The 15,521-nt window shown below is 42.4% G+C and overlaps 1 protein-coding gene across 1 annotated transcript in view; it reads right to left on the bottom strand.

The window, feature by feature from the left end:
- Nucleotides 1–15,521, bottom strand: part of LOC126418540 (tRNA-dihydrouridine(16/17) synthase [NAD(P)(+)]-like) — a 253,050-nt gene that overhangs the window by 49,006 nt on the left and 188,523 nt on the right. Inside the window, exon 2 of the mRNA XM_050085357.1 lies at nt 2,269–2,562. Coding sequence (XP_049941314.1) covers nt 2,269–2,562 — 294 coding nt within the window. The remainder of the gene's footprint in view (nt 1–2,268; nt 2,563–15,521) is intronic.

The raw sequence follows: 15,521 nt of genomic DNA, 5'->3' as shown, positions 1-15,521 counted from the left end.
ACTCGTCGACTACGCAGTTCAATTACACTCCGTAGCCTCATGCTGTGCTCCGGTCCCGTCCCCTGTTGTCATTAAAAGCCAATATTGTGGTTGCCTGATAGACAATATGTGGGACGTCGAATGCCGTAAACATCATTGGCCTTTTGCGACCTGGAACTCAAGGGGTTCTTGTGAGTGGAGTTTCTGGGAAATCGGGTTACGGCATTCTGCAAATGTATTGTCTCAAGAATCTGTTAACGGTACTTTATGCTTTTGGATGCAGCTGTTAGTTGCTAGATGCATACTCTAAACTCAGTCCGAACAGGCCTCGGAAGGCCCAACGGTACCGACCGACCGCCGTGTCATCCTCAGACGATAGGCGTCACCAGAAGCGGATACGGAGGGGTATGGGACATGCGGTCAGCACCCCGCTGTCCCGGCCATTTTCAGTTTTCGTGACTGGAGTCACTACTACTCAGTTAAGCAGCTCCTCAATTGGCCTCACAAGGGCTGAGTGCACCCCGTTTGCCAACAGCGCTCTGCAGACCGGACGGTCACCCAATCCAAGTGCTAGACAAGTCAGACAGCACTTAATTTCGGTGACCTGACAATAACCGGTGTTATCATTGTGGCAAGGCCGTTGGCTTGCTAGATGCCTATTGTTATAAAACACAGCTTGGAACCGCGGGCCACACGAATACTTGATTCGCTCAGCATGTGGCCCATTGGCCGCAGTTTGATGACAGCAACTGATCTATATGGACAATAACGTATGTTGTACCAGGTGGCTACAACTAAAGTGCAGCTTCTCACAGACGTCCAGTGTAGGCTGTAATTGTCGTATGGCAGCGAAACTTGGTAGATATGCTAATGTGTTAATGCATAACCGATTTATACTGCAAAAAAATTAGTTCTGGTTTTGGCCACCAGGCGCTAATCTGGCGCCGCACAGCAAGATAAACGTATGGAAACGCTTCCGTATGTAATGGATTAGGGACAGAACGTGGTCAGAAAAATGCAAACAAGTGGCAAAGGCATAATATTAATTTTATAATTGACTGCTACATAGACAGTTTGTTCAATACGAGCACTGGAGACATCGACGTGATGCTGTACAACGCCAGATTTGCACCTGGTGGCCAAAACTGGAACTTTTTTTCAGAGTAAATCGCTTCCGCATTAACACATTAGCAAATCTACATCTACATGGATACTCTGCAGATCACATTTAAGTGCCTGGCAGAGGGTTCATCGAACCACCTTCACAATTCTCTATTATTCCAATCTCGTACAGCGCGCGGAAAGAATGAACACCTGTATCTTTCCGTACGAGCTCTGATTTCCCTTATTTTATCGTGGTGATCATTCCTCCCTATCTAGGTCGGTGCCAACAAGATATTTTCGCATTCGGAGAACAAAGTTGGTGATTGGAATTTTGTGAGAAGATTCCGTCGCAACGAAAAACGCCTTTCTTTTAATGATTTCCAGCCCAAATCTTGTATCATTTCTGTGACACTCTCTCCCATATTTCGCGATAATACAAAACGTGCTGCTTTTCTTTGAACCTTTTCGATGTACTGCGTCAGTCCTACCTGGTAAGGATCCCACACCGCGCAGCAGTATTGTAAAAGAAGACGGACAAGCGTAGTGTAGGCAGTCTCCTTAGTAGGTCTGTTACTTCTAAGTGTCCTGCCACTAAACGCAGCCTTTGGTTAGCCTTCCCCACAACATTTTCTATGTGTTCCTTCCAATTTAAGTTGTTCGTAATTGTAATACCCAGGTGTTTAGTTGAATTTACGGCTTTTAGATTAGACTGATTTATCGTGTAACCGAAGTTTAACGAGTTCCTTTTAGTGCTCATGTGGATGACCTCACACTTTTCGTTATTTAGGGTCAACTGCCACTTTTCGCGTCATTCAGATATTTTTTCTGAATCGTTTTGCAGTTTGTTTTGATCTTCTGATGACTTTATTAGTCGATAAACGACAGCGTCATCTGCAAACAACCGAAGACGGCTGCTCAGATTGTCTCCCAAATCGTTTATATAGATAAGGAACAGCAAAGGGCCTATAACACTACCTTGGGGAACGCCAGAAATCTCTTCTGTTTTACTCGATGACTTTCCGTCAATTACTACGAACTGTGACCTCTCTGACAGGAAATCGCTGCCATACGATAATTACATCACACACTGGACCTCCGTGAGTAGCTGCACTTTAATTATAACCACTCGGTAGTTAATGATATTTTCTTTTAACGGCGCTCTGTATTGGTCGATTGCGGCCAGACCTGTACGATGAGCGGCCGGTCCTCAGGGCAGGAGGCGAGCGCGTCGCGACGGTACTTGGGGTCGCGCGCGAAGACGGCGGCGTGCAGCATGGGCGAGTAGCAAAGCTGCGCGCCCAATTCGCGGCTCAGCAGCCGCCACGCCAGCTCGCTGGCGTCCACCATTGGCGCCAGCACGAAGCGCGGGCTGCCCAGCGAGCGCCACCAGCGCCACGCCTCGGAGCAGCCATCTTCTCCTTCCTTCAGCTCTGACGCCGCGCATCCGCTGTCGTCCTCGGCCGGTGTCACCTGTATCTCCTGAAACAACGACACCGCGCCTACGTCAGGAAACGTTAGCGGCAGCCCCGGACATTTGCACAAGCCCCGCCCATTTACCCCCTCCACACCTACCCCCGCCACACCAAACAAGAGCACATCAATATGATCTTTGGTAGTCCCTTCGACCATAGATACTAGTAGACTGGCCTTGCTGTGCAGAAGCTATAGAGCTGGTGTGGCTCCAACATAAACCACGTGACTGTTGGCAAAACGTGGCGGGATTTCAAATCAGCGGTCTGCCATCCTATGTTTGTATCGTATTTTACCCACATTTCTCAGTTGACTGCCAAACGCTTCCAACAAAAATTACTTTTTTATTTCCGAAAAATTACGTCAGAACTACATTTGACCTTGATTTGTTCACAGTACCATTTATAAAATCTAACAAATACATCGAACGCCCCTCTGGTGGGCAGCGGGACGAAATTACTATAAACTATCAATTAAAGTAAAATGTCGTTAAAATTCTTTTAAACAGTAAGAGTGGGCTCGTGTCAAAACTTTAAATATTGGATTCGCCGCGTTTTGAGCTCTAGTCACTAATTAGAAAATGGGATATGGGAATTATGTCAACTATAGGTGCCAAAATTGTCGACTTTAGGAGCAGGTCCATTTTAGGGTATCAATTTTAGGTGCACTTCAAAGGTTCAGTTCCTACCATTTTTACAAAAGTTTAAACCAACAGTTTTAAAAAAATGATATTTTAGATGAAAGGTGAGACTTTGAAGTCTCAGAAAATAATTTTGGAGCCTACATTTATTTAATAGTATTAGAAGGTAGAAAAAAATTCTCTTCATGTGTCGACTATAGGTGCTCTTACCTTATTATAATCTCACTTGTATATACAAAAAGGCGCGTATGTGCAGAGGGCTTAAAGTTTTCCCGTTTCAGGGTCTGTATCCAAAGCTGCCTTCGGTATTCATCCTTAGTGAACCTATGCGTAGGAACGAGAAACAGTTATACTTACTTCTGTAGCCGAATTATCACAGATACTTTCCAAAATGTAATATGAGTCTGGTTTACAGGCATCACTTTCAACACTTTAATTTACGTGATACTCTATTTCAAGTGTAAAAAACATATAAAAGTCACTTCAGCAGATTTCAATAAACGCATCTGCACTATCACAGAAACACACGTGAAATGTAATGCCATTTCCCCCGACAAAACGCTGAGTACAGCCATAAGCGCAAGACGAAACAACCATGTTTTGCCAACATTCACGTGACTTTAGCCCAGAGATGTTGGAGCCACGAAAATGACGTCAGGGCCAGTCTATTATTTTTATGGTCGAAGGGTAGTCCCCGTCGCTGTCATGTTTTTGTTCGTCGTTTTTTGTTTGATCGCGGTTGTTCATACTAGCAGTGTTGTGCTGTTAGTACTTCTTAGCAGTTTGTGTAATACTGCCAAAATGAAACATAGATATGCACTCTCAATAAAGTTCTCATACACAAGGTACCTAATCTGGACTATTGTGGCCAACTACTGTCAAAACTGATATCTAACAGACATTAAAGTACGATAAGATGTGTTGGAATGACACTGACGAAATTATGTACATATATTTAACAATAGGCAGCTCTAAAGCTCTCAAACACTGAAGAACTCATAGTAATCTCGTGTCTGCTATAAGCAAGCAGTCATAAGAGTTCACAAGTAAAAATTCACCCATTACACAGGCAAATATTAATGAAGAATGTCACTGTATAAATATCTGACTCCTTGCATTACGCATTTCTACATTATCCCACTCTTATATTCTTTAGTCTTAAAGAGGTAACCAGAAACAAACCAAGACATCGACTTTGCCTTGTTTATGCACAACATTGACTTTAGACAATCGAGATAATGGACAGCATCCTTGGCGATACTACCAATTAATATTTCCCAACACAATTTCCGACACTACGCGAGGTGACGGAAATTTGCGCTCACTGCAGTTAACAAGTATCAGATGTTTTGATATAGTGCAGATGAAAGCTCATGAAATAAAACAGACAGTGTGGATACCATTTTTATTTTTCATTCTTATTGATGATTTTTCAACTCGCATATTCAATGAACATATTTCTAATTCTTTTCACAATGGTACCGGAAAAACTGTATTTCGTACTAACTACTGATTTTCCCCCTTGTTATGACTGGCATATCTGTGATACGAACAACTTCGATGTTGGAACATGCGGCAGACCATGGGCGGAGCTTAGGATATGGATTGGTGTGGAGGGGGGTGATTGGGCGGGACATGTGCACCGTCCGGGTCTGTCGCTAACGTTACGTGCCTACGCCACCTACGTGCGACACAACAAATGTCAGTTTCTCAACAACGAAAACTGTTTTACGCACAAACATGTTTGACAGGCTGTTTCCGTGACTGTCTGTTTAACGCTTTGAGTGGCACGCCCGTAATATTAAGTAGTTTCTATTGTTGGAAATTAATGCCTTCCCTGTAATATTACGGGCACAACATCTTAGCCCCTTTTACACGCTACAAGTGAGTCTACTGCAGCGCCCCCGGCGTTTAATTCGCGTTCTGAGTCTCGTGTATTTCTCGTGGTCGTTATCGTTAACACATCAGCCTCAAAACTGCGGGTAACCCACACTTCTTAAGACATTGTGTAAACATGACGTCATTTTTAACGCACACGCAAGCACAGAAGACTGTGGGAACTTCTATCGACTTTCGTTAATATTGCACGCTGGGTCTTTGGGAAACACCATATTGGATTCCCGTTTCAGGGCAATGACAGACTGAAGATTTATAAAAAACATTCTTGGTACGATTTATTGTAATTTAAACATCATGCCTAAAGCCGCCATGAGATCAAAGTTACAGTAAATTAGGCAAACTTTCGCTAGTTCATCGTGGAGCAGTGGTTACAAGCGTTGAGTTACGGAATGCTTCGCGCCCTGCCGTATCTGAAACTTTTTTCGCCTACATGTTTTTAAAAGGGTCTGGTACAATCGGGAAAAGAGCAACACACACCACTCATTCACACAAGCAAGCACAAGCATTTTGCATTCTGGCCCGAGCTGCCGAAGTTGGCGATCATGTGTGCGTAAGGTGTGCTTGCCTGTATAAATGAGTGGTGTGTGTTTCTCTTCTTCCGTTGAAGGCTGTGGCCGAAAGCTAATGTGTATGCGTCTTTTAATTGAGCCTGTCTGCAACTCAGCGTGTTATCTTTACGATAACTAGTAATCTATCTTTTCCTACATTCTGAATATTAAATGTTATGTAAATATGAGTGCTCACTCACTCTCTCTCTCTCTCTCTCCCTCTCTCTCTTTCAGTAGTGAATTGTTATTGTCAACAATTTACAAATTAAGCATGAAACACGCAAATGTGAATAAATATTCAAAACACATTGATCATCTGCTAAAACAAACTACCACTCAGAATAAAAAGCGTAAAGACTGCTACATTTGAAAAAGAATTAAAAGTGAGAGCCATCTATAAAGAATAACAGAAAATTTACGAGCTAGTTCTTTTACGACACTTCTCTGCCAAACAAAAACGTCTTCAATTAAAGTAAATCTTTAACCACCAATACGACGTTTTTCATAATTTTGTTACAGCAAATCTTACCCGTTTTCGAGAGATTCTCAATGTTTCGTGCTTTGAAACAGCATTTATTCATTGAGAGTAAGAGAAACGAGTTGTTGCTTAAATTCGTCCGCTAGAATAGCTACCCATCCTTTATAATTACAGGCTACCTCATTAAATTAGTTTTCAGAGATTCTAAAAATAAGCTTATTTTACTGAGACACCTTAATGAATACTATTTAACATACATGTTATTGGGTTCAATGCTTGCTGGCTCCAGTTTTTTCTTGCTTGTAAATAAGTAAATCATTTCACTTTCAGGGTTGATGAAGGCATTTTTGAAAAAATGGTACAATTTTTTCAGAACGTTTTGGAGTTACTTCTTTGCAAAACTTTAATTTATCCCTTATCCACAGTACAGACCCCATGAATGCACAACTTTACACATTTATAAACGACTAACATTGACGTTAATGTACCTGAGCAAAGAAAAAGCTTAACCTCCAGTTCTCTCTACTTGAGGTGAGCGTTAATTGTTTCGGACGTCACGAGAATCGATACACGACTTTCCGTCTTCGATACAGCGTGTGACGTCAAAATGACATCACGTTTGCACGAAGTAGTGGGAACTGTAGGTCATCCCAAAACTGCCGGTGTTTTGAGAGCTATCGGCTGTGCAGTTTGGCATCTGAACGGCGAAAGTGAGGTTATGAGCGACTATCCCTTTTATGAAAAAATCGAATTATAGTAAAAAAAATGTAGGAAGAGGCAATGATTACAGAGTTTATTAATGACTAAAGCAGAATTCGTATTGGAAATTGTTGTCGAACATCGTACAGCAGAATCGTATGCCTGAGTACTGAATGAATAGGAGTGTCATTTCAGAACATATACTTGCAAACATTTAAAACAATATCTAGGACGCAGTAATAGCGCCTTTTTGATTTGTCGCTTGCATCCCGTTTTCTTAGTAAGTGCCAAATAACTTCAAAAATTATTTTTTTCGTCAGACAATTCTGACTTTTTCACTGTTGAAATAAATTCCATTGAAATAAGATTATTTATTTACTCATCAGGTTTCAGCACCTCTGCGAATCATCAGTGTGTTTCTGTTTTATTTAATCTGTAATGTGAATATTTTTACTGAATGATTACAAAATTACGGAAATATTTAGTTCAAACGACTGTTTGTTTCTGTTAGTTAATATCTTTACATTCGGTTTGCATGGTTTTGCAGGACCACTTGCGTATTATTTCGTACTGGTAGGTTGTTATCTGCAACCAAACGATGTTGATGAGAAATTTTATTGGGGGTTAACCTGTCAATCTATGCTTTAAACGTAATTTAGTTTGTCGCGATTTTTTTACACACTAAAGGAACACCAAATAAAAGACAACACAAACAGCTAAGAAGCGTACAGAACACACACACTCTCTCTCTCTCTCTCTCTCTCTCTCTCTCTCTCTCTCTCTCACACACACACACACACACACACACACACAGGGGTAGGGAGGGAGAGAGAGAGATCAAATGTAAACAAAATTCAAATCTGGCGCCAAACTTACTGGTAAACGAAATGACACTGTCTGGGCGAGGATACACAACCACCACGATTACAGTGTGTATTGGTGAAGTGTAAAGTGCTTTTTATGACCAAATTTCTGAAAAATGTGCTGTATTTACGTGTGCTTCACGACACCTCATCAGGATGCTGAAAAAAGGGCTCACCACACAAAAACATAAGTAGGTGCGAATATATGTGCGAAATATCACGACAAACTAAATTATATTTTAGCCTGCCCGGCTAGCCGCGCAGTCTAACGCGCTGCTTCCCGAGCGGGAAGGCGTGCCGGTTCCCGGCACGAATCCGCCCGGCGGCTTAGCGTCGAGGTCCGGTGTGCCGGCCAGCCTGTGGTTTGCTTTCCATATGCCTCGGCGAATACGGACTGGTTCCCCTTATTCCGCCTCAGTTACATACACTACGTCAACGATTGCTACGCAGACACTGTCTCCACGTACGTGTACACCATAATTACTCTACCACGCACCGAGCGAGGTGGCGCAGTGGTTAGACACTGGACTCGCATTCGGGAGGACGACGGTTCAACCCCGCGTCCGGCCATCCTGATTTAGGTTTTCCATGATTTCCCTAAATCGCTCCAGGCAAATGCCGGGATGGTTCCTTTGAAAGGGCACGGCCGACTTCCTTCCCCATCCTTCCCTATTCCGATGAGACCGATGACCTTGCTCTGTCTGGTCTCCTTCCCCAAACAACCCAACCCAACCCCAACTCTACCACGCAAACATTTGGGGTTACACTCGTCTGGTATGAGCCATTACCCGGGGGAGGGGGGGGGGGGGGGGGGGGGGGCAGGTGCGGCGTGGCGCGGCGGTGGGGTGCGTGGACTGCTGAAACCTGTTGTGGCGTTGTGAACCAGTGAGGGCTACGGCGGGGACGTCGTTTCTAGGTCCCCAGTTCAATACACACTATACACAAATCATGTTTAAAACATAAAATGATATGTTAACTCCCAATAAAACTTCTCATCAACATCGTGACTGGAAAGATAGTAACTAACAGAAACAAATAGTCGTTTGAACTAAATATTTCCGTAACTTTGTAATCTTTTAGTAAAAATGTTAACATTGCAAATTAAATAAAACAGAAACCCACTGATAATGGCACAGAGGTGCTGAAACATGTTTGGGAACTTTGAAAAAACGATGTTTTGCATAACTGGCGGACGTTACATCCACATCAGCGCACACTCCGCTGCAGAGTGAAAATTTCATTGTGGTTACATCCAACAATTTCTCTACTTACGTTCTTATTTAGGCATACTTTAGCTTTTTGTCCGTGATACGTAAGTACCTTTTTGATTTCAGATATTACGTCCCTCTTGTACAACACCACCAGCATAAAAATCAAGACCTTGGCTTTCCAGTTACAGGTTGCCTATCTAATGTCTTCTAGGAGCAACAAAAATTGAAATTCAGTATTTTTCGCGGTTATTGTCCGAATTTAAAACTTAAAATCTTGTCGTAATTTACTCATCAAGAACTATAATGTTCCGTTAAAAGTTTCACACAATAAGACAACTATTACAGCTAGAAACTGTGCGTCTTGAGGCAATGCGAATCACGACACGCAAATACCGGGACTCATCCATTGTTTGAGAATGAGAGCACTTGGAGACTTCCAATAAAGTTTACACATAATTTCAAACCTGAAGTAGTTCTCGCTGACACCCACCACAAAAATGACGGAAGGAAAAACGGTTATCGCCTACTACATTTATGTTATTCATGCAGTAAAATTTCAGCATCAGATATTACATTTTCATTTTATACTTCGTTACTAGTAAATCTATTCGCAACACGTTTTCCAGACGGTGTCGAACATACGACTCAACGTGCCTGCAAAATTCTATCATTGCACGACACACAGTTGAGGAGGTATTATGTCAGAGACATTTAGATGCGTGAAAAACTAGCATATTTCACGTGATATGGCATCCTAAATACTGAGATGTGTCAAAAAATTGCTTTTGCTTAGAATGGAGCGCAGATTACCCTGACTATATTCATCCAGTGTTTCATAATGAGAGCACATAGAGACTTCCAACCATCTTTATAATTTCAAACTTTTTGCAATCATTCTCCTCGCTGACATACTTTACGTCGAGTAGACTGATGCTGCACTATGCCGGGCAAAAGGAGGACTGACGTGATATCAACAGGTATCCCAAGACTTTCGTCACCTCAGCATATATTTAAAGTCGTTTTACACATGGGAGTTCGCTTTTTTAAAGGATCTGGTTTGTCTCTGAAAGATCTGACAATACTAGTCACGGATGATGTATAACCGAGAACGGTGAAAAAAGTATGTAAATGAAAATACTCAAATCCGGAGACCAAGTCAAAAACTGGCATATAACTAGTTTCATCCAGTCGTTTCATTCGACTGAAAAAAACCTGACTAAAAAAAAAAAAAAAAAACAACCGACTGACCAGTAAGTTGCCAAAACCGGTCATTTATCCCACCACTGCCTGTTTTCGAGCGCGTGCCACCGTGGTATTCGTTTCTGCGGAGTCTTCCGAAGTTATCCGTTGTAAACACACTGCTGGAGGAAATATGCGAAAGGAAGACAAATTACTGCACTGAATTTTACTGTCGCGTCTTACAAGTACAGTGAACAGAAACTCCGGAGTAGGAAAAGTCGTCTAAGACTGAAGCATTGATGAAAGCTGTAGCTTTTATCGAATCCCGGTCATTATTTTGTTACTATAACGTAGTAATACCTTTGACAAAGGATTTAATAACCTAATGCTGACATGTCAGTCCACTATACTTAACGAACTTCACCCAACCAATCATCAAATTAATACAGTAATACTGATGAAACAGTTCACCATCCGCAAAGAGAGGAGTAACTGTCAACGAAATGAGCTCTATAGGTGTGTCACGTCAGAATGTATAGCACTTAGGGTAATGAAGTTTCGCTTGCGTCGCTTTTAAATGCAGAACAGCTCATGTCAACGACATACCAGACAATAGCGTATTAACTGGGCGTGGAGGAGGGGGGAGGGAAGGTGTCAGGAGTGACAGTCCCTCCCCCCCCCCCCCCCCGCCCTCACACTTCACTTCAAACTCTGGGGGTGGGGGGGGGGGGGCGAGACATGGTTACCGTCCACCCCCGCCCCCCCCCCCCCCCCACACAAATTCACTTGGAGTTTTATTTGATCTATAAGCAGTGCCAGTGAATAAACTATGCTGCCGTCAAGAAATATGGGCTCAGTATTATTGTTGGCAATGATTTTTGCTTTTGACTGAAGCGTCTTATAACTCCTACTACATTCTGTCCTCTCCCTTGGTCCCGTTTTTCAGCCTGTGCCTCCTAATGGGGGACAGCTTCTGTTATGTATATGGAGGAGGAGGTTTGTGTTTAACGTCTCGTCGACAACGAGGTCATTAGAGACGGAACACAAGCTCGGATTCGGAAGGAATGGGGGAAGGAAACCGACCGTGCCCTTTCAAAGGAACCGTCCCGACATTTGCCTGAAACGATTTAGGGTTCAAATGGCTCTGAGCACTATGGGACTTAACATCTATGGTGATCAGTCAAACGATTTAGGGAAATCACGGGAAACCTAAGTCAGGATGGCCGGAGACGGGTTTGAGCCGTCGTCCTGCCGAATGCGAGTCCAGTGTGCTGACCACTGCGGCACCTCGCTCGCTTCTGTATGTATATGTAGCAAACTCTGCACAGCACTTTTGAACAGCAGTTGAGACTGATCGAGTCCTATGTCGTATGGCCGAACTAAGAGTGGCCACAGCGCCGAATTTGGGGGAGGCGCGCCAGACTTAAGACAGAAATCTTGACTGTAAAAAAGCGAATTTGCTGTCCGTTTACATTGTTAACAGTTATCCTCTGCACCTGCGTATTAATATACTGTTCAAAACAAGTATTACCACCACCCTCATTACTTACTGTTTGATTCCCCTTCAACCTAAGTACACACACATTTGCAGATCTGCAGGTGGTGCAAAAAACTTTTTTTGATCAGTTTAGTCTGGCAGTCACGCAGGCACAAGTCGCGTGCGGTCCTGTCGAAAATGACAAACACCGGCCAACAACGCCCAAATAGCAGCCGGTACGCCTGACCTGGCTCGCCGCTAATACGATGTCCGCCGCACTCTACGAACAAACCAACTCTGATAGGGTTAAAGAACTCTTTCCGGAAGTTATTCGCCTCATCATTCTGATTCTGACTGTTCCAGTATCGTCAGCATCATCTGAGAGGTCATTCAGCGCCTTGAGACGGCTTAAAACAGATCAATTGAAGACAAAGTCTGAAAATGAGTCCGTGATCATATATTTGGTACTTTATTTTACAGGTCCGTCTTGATAACATAAATTTTTTTACGTTTCACTATGACCGTCAAACTAAACATGTAGGTACATAGTAAGTGCTCAAGACGGATCTGTAAAATAAAGTGACTTAAAACAAGCCTCACATCAACAATGACTCCGTCGAGACACACCTACTCATCCTCTATGTTCATCAAGACAGGGCTGGAAAAATTAATCTTATGGATGTCATGAAAGAATTTCTTTCCCGAATTGTCGAAACGAAAACTACATTTGGAAATTGTACATAAAATTTTTTTCGTGAGGATATTTTTGTTCTGTCGTGCCAACTACAAAACGAGTGTTTTTTTTTCAGGATAGGCGTTTCGCTTTATTGAGGTAAAGCATCATCAGTGGTCTGTAATTAAGTTATTTACATTTTGATTTGTTTTAAGATCGAAAACCGGTTCGTTAACTGTAAGTTGGTTTGCACTTGCGGTGATTTTCGCTTGATTTCTCGCTTACGTCGGGAAATGCCGTCTGCCAGCACATCGTTGATGTTTTTCTTCTTTAGACACCGGTAGTTGTAGTCTAATTTTTAGTTGTTCTGCAGCACTATGCATTTCTTATGTTTTTCACACCAAACTTTTACGCACACCACTGTTTACTGCTTGTTTTTATACTTCTAAGTATAAGTTGTGGTTTGTGTTTTGTAGTGTTGCCAATCTATCCTTGCCATTAGTTTGTTTTGACCTACATCGTTTTTTGCTTTTGAATTGTTGCATGTGTTAAGTCTATTTAATTATGTTTCTGTGTATTTATAAACCAACAGTAAACAGTGGTGTGCGAAAAAGTGTGGTGCGAAAACCAAAAGAAATGCATAGTGCTGCAGGACAACTAAAAATTAGACCACAACTACCAGTGTCTAAAGAAGAAAAACATCAACGATGATCTGGCAGACGGCATTTCCCCATGTAAGCGAGAATCAAGCGAAAATCACCGGGAATGCAAACCAACATATAGTTAACGAACTGTTTTTCGATCTTAGAACAAATCAAAATGTAAATAATATAATTACAGATCACTGATGATGCTTTACCTCAATAAAGCGAAACGCGTCTGGTGAAAATAAACTTGTACTTTGTAGTTGCAACGGCGGAACAAAAATACCTTCAAGAATTGTAAAGCAACTACGGACAACATGGCCACACAAATGAAGATTTTTTTTTTGACTAAATAAAAACAAAATGAATGGGATCTTATTTTCAAACAAATTATGTTTTTCTTTTTTAATTAAGATGTAATGTACAGTGTTTGTAAGATAGTAAGAATAACAAAAGGTTTCTCTCTGGCAGATTGATATTGCAGTCTACAGCAAATATGAACTCCCTTTCGTAAATGGTTTCAAAGCGAAGTAGGACGAATGTCTTCCCAGATAAATGATGTATTTTTAAAATTCAAAGCAACTTAATTGTTTTCAAGAGCACGACCTATAAAACTGGGTCTATGTTGATATCAATGAGCTGTTTCTCTCTGTAGAACAAGATGGCGCTGATTGCCTAACACTCCTTCCCACACTATTGGTATACATGTATTCTTAACGGTTTTGCTGAAAGACGAAATCAGTAAATGGGTTTGCTTGCCGCCCCCCCCCCCCCTCTAAAGAAATAGTTGGTACGCTACTGGTTCCAAAGCAGCTGGAGTGTGTCTGCACTTGGCAGCGCAGAGCTGCTGCAAACAGAAACCGCGCCGAGTCGGACACGTGCGGCGCGGGTGGTCTGCAGCAGGTCAAGTAGGGGCCTCGTTATACTGTGGCACTGTACAGCAAGGCTGTCCAAAGTTGTAGAGCCCGCCGCCGGCTAAACCCGCTTCTGCAACTGAGGGCAGGGGCACGGAGTTGCAGAATCTCAACCGCTGTATCTCACAGAGCATAGAAATGCTCTGTAAGTATTCTTTTCCACTGGTCGCAACGGCAAATGGAAAGTATCCAACTTATTCAATTTGAAAACACGAATACAACTTTCTTCAAATAAGAAGGTCACGGAACTTTATTATACAGAGTACCATGCACCGACCTTCCTCTAATATGTCTTGAACATTTCTTCGCATTTTCTGTAATTGTTCTGGTCAGCAGTTTACAAGAGCGATTTGCCATACTACCCGTCAAACTCATATTTATCCGCGCTTGCTCTCTTTGATAATGCACTTTACAGAAAATTTATTGATAAGTCATCCGTTTCTTACAGTTTTAACAGCATATCAAAAACCTTATAGATTCTGTTCCTAAAGATTTCACTAACTCCGAACCTGTATCACCTAGTGCTATTCAGGTAATTCATTTCACTGACAAACTCCGACAGCGCTACTGAACACCTATTTCTTCCACGCCAACTCCCTCCTCCTCCACTTCTATCACACTTTATACATCTACATCTACATCTACATCTACATCTACATCCATACTCCGCAGGCCACCTGACGGTGCGTGGCGGAGGGTACCCTGAGTACCTCTATCGGTTCTCCCTCCTATTCCAGTCTCGTATTGTTCTTGGAAAGAAGGATTGTCGGTATGCTTCTGTGTGGGCTCTAATCTCTCTGATTTTATCCTCATAGTCTCTTCGCGAGATATACGTAGGAGGGAGCAATATACTGCTTGACTCCTCGGTGAAGGTATGTTCTCGAAACTTTAACAAAAGCCCGTACCGAGCTACTGAGCGTCTCTCCTGCAGAGTCTTCCACTGGAGTTTATCTATCATCTCCGTAACGCTTTCGCGATTACTAAATGATCCTGTAACGAAGCGCGCTGCTCTCCGTTGGATCTTCTCCATCTCTTCTATCAACCCTATCTGGTACGGATCCCACACTGCTGAGCAGTATTCAAGCGGTGGGCGAACAAGCGTACTGTAACCTACTTCCTTTGTTTTCGGATTGCATTTCCTTAGGATTCTTCCAATGAATCTCAGTCTGGCATCTGCTTTACCGACGATCAACTTTATATGATCATTCCATTTTAAATCACTCCTAATGCGTACACCCAGATAATTCATGGAATTAACTGCTTCCAGTTGCTGACCTGCTATTTTGTATCTAAATGATTAGGGATCTTTCTTTCTATGTATTCGCAGCACATTACACTTGTCTACATTGAGATTCAATTGCCATTCCCTGCACCATGCGTCAATTCGCTGCAGATCCTCCTGCATTTCAGTGCAATTTTCCATTGTTACAACCTCTCGATATACCACAGCATCATCTGCAAAAAGCCTCAGTGAATTTCCGATGTCATCCACAAGGTCATTTATGTATATTGTGAATAGCAACGGTCCTATGACACTCCCCTGCGGCACACCTGAAATCATTCTTACTTCTCCATTGAGAATGACATGCTGCGTTCTGTTATCTAGGAACTCTTCAATCCAATCACACAATTGGTCTGATAGTCCATATGCTCTTACTTTGTTCATTAAACGACTATGGGGAACTTTCGAAGAGTTCCCCTCCATCCTTCTGTCATCTGTTCTGCCCTTCTTCTGCATTTAAT

The sequence above is a fragment of the Schistocerca serialis genome, chromosome 1 (genome assembly GCF_023864345.2).
Source record: "Schistocerca serialis cubense isolate TAMUIC-IGC-003099 chromosome 1, iqSchSeri2.2, whole genome shotgun sequence".
Taxonomy (NCBI): Eukaryota; Metazoa; Arthropoda; class Insecta; order Orthoptera; family Acrididae; genus Schistocerca; species Schistocerca serialis.
Note: the sequence above shows the minus strand (reverse complement) of the source record. Positions and strands in the feature narration are given on the sequence as shown.